This window comes from Chaetodon trifascialis, chromosome 2 (genome assembly GCF_039877785.1).
Source record: "Chaetodon trifascialis isolate fChaTrf1 chromosome 2, fChaTrf1.hap1, whole genome shotgun sequence".
NCBI classification, from domain to species: Eukaryota; Metazoa; Chordata; class Actinopteri; order Chaetodontiformes; family Chaetodontidae; genus Chaetodon; species Chaetodon trifascialis.
This window is the reverse complement of record NC_092057.1, coordinates 23208114-23214113: the sequence shown is the minus strand read 5'-3', so window position 1 is coordinate 23214113 and position 6000 is coordinate 23208114. Positions and strand designations below refer to the sequence as shown.

Below are 6000 nucleotides of genomic sequence, written 5' to 3'. Positions count from 1 at the left end.
CTCTGGGCCGTTCAGCAGATCTGAGACCAGGCGAGTTTGTGGTTGCTATTGGCAGCCCTTTCGCCCTGCAGAACACCGTGACCACCGGCATCGTCAGCACGGCTCAGAGGGACGGCAAAGAGCTGGGCATCAAGGACTCAGACATGGACTACATCCAGACCGACGCTATTATTAATGTGGGCTCACACACACACACACACACACACACACACACACACACACACACACACACACACACACATATATATACACACCATCTGCAGTCTGCAGAGACTCTGACATTGCTTTTGCCACGTGTGGATTTTTGCATATGTATCAAAGTCATTGATGTAACCGTTTGTCTCTTATTTCCTGGTTCGTGTGAGAAGTACGGAAACTCTGGAGGACCTCTTGTTAACTTGGTGAGTAGTGTTGTGATGACATACGGTTGTGGAGGATTATTCAGTGGGATTATCAGAGGACCACATCAATGTAACATCTGAAAAATGTCCTGTGACACAATATTTAGGCCTCCACTTTCTCTCGACTCAATGAATCATAATAAAATCTGTTCAGCTGAGACGTGACTTTGGAGCATCAAGCTATTTTAATTCTTAGAACATAGAGAAATCTACAGATGTGCTATACAGATGTTATGGTGATGTATTTCAAACATAGCATTATATACGTTTTTCATTAAAATACCAAAAATCTAAATAAATTAGTCTTACAAATATCTGAACTCCCCTATCAATATATCAAGAAACTCCACATGAGCTCCTGACTCCAAGATTATAAAACTTGTGGTCATTATATTATATATCATTATTATACATCTTACTATAACAGGCAAATGATGCACATACAAATGCTGCAATGACTCCTACTATTCTGTATTTTTAAAGTCAATAAATGACAAAATGCTGAAGTAAATCATTCTTTTAATTCAAAGTGGAATGGATTAAAAAAAAGCAAAAAAAGTACGAAAATTGGCATTTACTTCATTTTGTTAAGATTCTCACATAAGTTAAGTCAAAACAAAAAACTACAAGCTAGCATTTGCATAAACAGTAGCAAGATTTTGCACCAGTGTTTTTAACAATATCTAACATGTTAAACTTTATACAATTTTCCAATAATATTTGTAGTAATCAAAATGCTATTTTATCCTCTAAATATTGAATGAATTTAACATGTTTTCCTCAAATTCTGCCATATTTTCGTGTCTCAGCTTTTACTGAGTGTTGGCCTAAATGTACACCAACACTTGGACAGTATGTGAAATCCAGTCTTTAGGAGTATTTGCTGTGTGTCCTCTGTGTGTATTTCTGTCAGGATGGCGAGGTGATAGGCATCAACACTCTGAAAGTGACAGCAGGGATCTCCTTCGCTATACCCTCAGACAGAATCAGCCGCTTCCTCACAGAGTCGGAGACCAAACACAGTAAAGGTCAGAGGCCGAAGCTTGAGCGGCATTTAGGTAGAAACAAATGGGAAACAGGTTCAGTGTCTGGAGTCGGAGATCTGACTGCACCACATGTCGAAATACTTTGTACGAAGTGGTTGCTTCTTAGTCAATCCCATCCCAATTGTTTGTGTTGTTGTGACAGAGAAGACCAGACTGCAGAGAAGACTGACAGAGGAACCGCAGTCTGATGCAGGTAAGAGCCGGAAGCGGGCTTTCCGTGTTGGAGGTGGCGTGCCAACTTTTTCCAGTTTAAACTTTTGTGTTGTTTTCAGAATTGTCCGAAGAGAGGAGACGTTTTTTAGGCATCAGGATGCTAACTGTCACCAAAGCGTGAGTTGTAACATCCACACACATATTCGACTGTGACTCTTTATCTCAAACCCTGTTCATCATTTAATTCACAGTGGAGCTATTTATTATAACATCTGTATTATCAGTATTAATGTTGGTATTTGCATTAGCATGAACATCATAAGTATTGCTGTCTTTTGTGTGTCTCAGTCTGGTAGCAGAGTTGAGACGTCAGAATCCAGACTTTCCTGAGGTCAGCCGTGGAGTTTTGGTGCAGCAGGTCATACCTGACACCCCAGCACAGAAGTATGTTCACACACGCATGCAAAAACCCAAGCGCGCGCGCGCGCACACACACACACACACACACACACACACACACACACACACACACACACACACACACACACACACACACAGCACTGAAGAAACCTTGCAAGGAATGCGACCACGATTCAGCATAGTAGCACGAGGCTTATCAAGAGGTTCCATAGAGCTTTGTATTATTTGTGAACTATTGATTTTTAGGATTTATTTTCAGTAAACGATGACTTGTGACATAATCAGACATGTGTTGTCGGCATGAATGCATTTTACATCACAACCTCGGCCACCCCTTAAACAAACGAGTGACCACAGTCTCTTCAATCTGTGTTTCAGTGGAGGGATAAAGGAAGGGGATGTTATAGTCAAACTAAATGGACAGCCAGTCCGGACCACTGAGGACATCCGTGAGGTGCTGCTGCTTGATCAGCCTCTACTGCTTGAGATTCGCCGAGGCAATGATGACTTACTGTTCAACATCCACCCTCAAGTTATTTTACATTGAAGAGCAGGGTTTGTTTTACGCATTAACGAATGTGGGGCAGGAGTTGTGCTGCGATGACAGCATCGTGTGTGTGGAAACATGAACTGATCTGAAGTGTCTGCATTTCTGGTAAAAATGAGAACATTTGCTGTCAGTGTTGACCAGTCTGATGATGTATATTCTGTTTGATGGATTTCCATGAGCAGAATTTTTGGGTGTGCTTTCTCACACAGACGTACAGTGTACTTGCAAATGGAAACATATTGCACTGGATATTGTATGAAGTGAGATAAGTTCAGAATAAAAGCTTCCAAACAAGGAGCTGCAGACTGGCATGTGTTTTTCGGTCCTTTCTGTCCAGCAGCTGTTGTCCATCCGCACAGACGGCAGGTTCCACTCTGTTTATGTCTCCTCATTCCTCCTCCCTCCTCTCTGCCTTGGAACGATGTTCTCTTAATTTAAACAAACCTGAGCTGACACGTAGACACGGAGTACACACACAGTACACACACACACACACACATTCAGCAAAGTCCTGGTACTGGAAAAGTCACTTTTATCCTCTCCTGTTTTGGTAATGGAAATTTTCATGCATACCATTTTCTGAACCTTGACGTTGAGGACAGAAAATCCTTGTGGGGCGGCTTTTTCTGCCTTTTAGATAATCCAAAATCCAGCCTGATACTAATGACAAAAAACCTCAGCTTGGCAGCATTTGCTTCACAACTATGGACAGTTGACTTGAACATGTCACAATCTTACGACGGCGTTAGTCTTAATTTGTACCAGTGTTTCCTCCAATTACCTGAAAATGACCCCACCTGTCTGAGTACACAGTTCATAAACTGCACCCAGACAGACTATCCCTCCCTCTGATTTAAGTAAAGACGGTGCTATGTTACTATTGGCTGCGACACTGTGGAGGGCAGATGGAAAAAAGGAAAGAGAATGGGAAAGAGAGCAAGAGAAAAAAGGAAACAAAATGAGTTGAGAAAATAGTGAGAGACCGCCACCGTGGAGAAATTACTACCATAGCAACCAGTAGGAGTCTTCCTGTAACATGTGCTCCTTTGAGTCTTTAGTGTGTGTGTGTGTGTGTGTGTGTGTGTGTGTGTGTGTGTGTGTGTGTGTGTGTGTGTGTGTGTGTGTGTGTGTCACTGACCCAGATATTTGTGTGTGTGGTGTTTTCTAGTCTTGCCAAGACATATTGTCCTAGCAGAGCGCCAAACTGCTTCAGCGGGACAGACAGAGCGCACAGCTGTTTGCCCTTCCTTTAACTCCACATTAAAACCGTGTCGGTGAGCCCACACTGAACCAAAACATCTCATTTGACTTCACACACCTTCTGTTTGTGCGCTAAACTTAGAGAGAGGTCTGCATCTAAAGCATTCATCAGCAATGCAACACATAATATGCACGGTGCGTTTTCCCTGAAGGCCTTCATGTTTACCTTGGGGATGACTTCAGCTCATGTGAATATATCGCCACCTGCAGGCCAAATGAGTTTAAGTCTGGTTTAAATTAAACACACATTATGGTTCCCATATTGACCACTAGATGGCACGTTGGGCATAACAATTTGCTCCTGACGTGGCAACTGACCGATCATAAGAGCAGTGTATATGTGAAGTGCATGCAGCTCCTGCAGGAGTCCACATATAGCTCAGGTTTCTGACGGGCTAATGTTAAAGTATAGACCTCTGTTAAACGTCTAAGACCACATGAAGGACTCCTCTGAATGTTCGGTTCACATGCAGCTCCACAAAGCTATTCTGTTGCAATCATCTCACCAAACAAGACCTTGCTTTTGTAAACCCTGTCTCTGTCTCCATAAACACACCAAGCATGTTATTAATTATGAGACATGCTTTGTGATCCACACACCAGAGCGTCCTCTGTGAAATGTTCTCTGTATCGCACAGAGCCAAGTGCTGCTTGCTGGATGCATTATCATAATTATACTGTTAGAACTGTGCTGTTACCCTGTGGCATAACAAGCAGCACTTTCAGGAGTACCATGGATGCACTGAGGTGACCAATGACCGCGTTCACCAAGCTGAAAAGCTAATCAGCTGTTTGAAGATTGAAGGTCACTTACAGGTGTCAGTGGAGATTCGTGTGCATCTACACCCTCAAACAGTACGGCCTTTTCAACAGTGGTGGAGTGTAATTAAGCACATTTACTCAAGTACTGAACTTAATTACAAATTTGAGGTACTTGGTACTAGTTACTTTACCAATTATGATTTCAAAAAATACAGAGTTTCTATAATATGTTTCATTAAGAATTAAACGACCCAACAGTTACACGATTACAGCTGAAATGATTAGTTCATCAATTCTAATCAATTAGCCACTATCGAGATAAGCTTTTAAGTCATTTTTCATACAAAAGGATTTCATGGTTCCAGCTTCACAAATATTTGATTTAATATGGAGTTATGAAGGTGTCACTTTGGGCTCTGGGTAAATGTGGTGGCATTTTTCACAATTTGAAACTGTTACAAACAAAACAATCCATCAAATAAAGGGGAAAATAATCAGCAGATGTATCCATAATGGAAATAATCATTAATTGAAGTTCCATTCAAAGTGGTTCAAAATGACCTCCCCCTCAGCCAACTACCACAGTAAAATGTTCCTTTTACATTAAAGCATGTGTAATGATAATCTGATATAATATATGACGACAGTACAACAGTCACAGGGGACATTTTTCTGGATTGAAAACTACATTTTCCTCATCATACTTACATACTTTTACTGAACTAACATTTCAAAAGAGAACTTTTAATTGTAATGTGAGTGTTTTTACAGTGTGGTACAAGTACTTTTACCTAAGCAAAGGATCTGAATACTCCCTCCATCACCACTGTTCTGCCAAATCAAACTGAATAACCATTTGCATATGATTGAACTGAACTCTCAAAGCGTGACATTGATTGTTACATATTCAGTAATGAATATTCAATGTAAAGACAAAAAACAAAACAAAACAAAACACATTTTCAGGGGCTTTCAGAACACAAGTAAAGCCATCTTCAACTCAAACTCAATTTTGTTCATCAGCCATGTTTCTCACATCCATTTGTTCTCCTCTTCCGATGCTTTTATTCCTCTATGGCTCTATGGCAAATGGGACCAGGGACCTTAGACCCCCAGGAAAGGCATTCGTAGGGTATAATGAACCTTCAGCTCAGTCACGTGGTCTCATGCTCCGTTCATCATTCAGTGAGAGAAAGACATTGAGACTGAGAAGCATTTACTGTATTGCAGGGCTCAATCATAACGGCCTGTATAATACCAAACCGTGAGTCATCCGTGACCCGAGAGCCCGGTGACATTCTGAGGGCCATTAACAGAGCATAATGGATGCTAATCACACTGTCACTCTGCTGTTTGCAAATAAGCACACATCCACACATGCATTTTAAGTGTCTCAATTTAACCTGAA

The 6000-nt window shown here is 41.3% G+C and overlaps 1 protein-coding gene across 1 annotated transcript in view; it reads left to right on the top strand.

Annotated features, from left to right (window-relative positions):
* htra3a (HtrA serine peptidase 3a) overlaps window positions 1-2609 on the top strand; it is a 4931-nt gene extending 2322 nt beyond the window's left edge. The window contains exons 4-10 of the mRNA XM_070981737.1: window positions 1-176; window positions 369-401; window positions 1315-1429; window positions 1590-1640; window positions 1720-1777; window positions 1949-2044; window positions 2399-2609. The exon at window positions 1-176 is cut by the window's left edge and continues 19 nt beyond it. Coding sequence (XP_070837838.1) covers window positions 1-176; window positions 369-401; window positions 1315-1429; window positions 1590-1640; window positions 1720-1777; window positions 1949-2044; window positions 2399-2567 — 698 coding nt within the window. The 3' untranslated portion in view covers window positions 2568-2609. The remainder of the gene's footprint in view (window positions 177-368; window positions 402-1314; window positions 1430-1589; window positions 1641-1719; window positions 1778-1948; window positions 2045-2398) is intronic.
* The last annotated feature ends 3391 nt before the right edge of the window (window positions 2610-6000 follow it).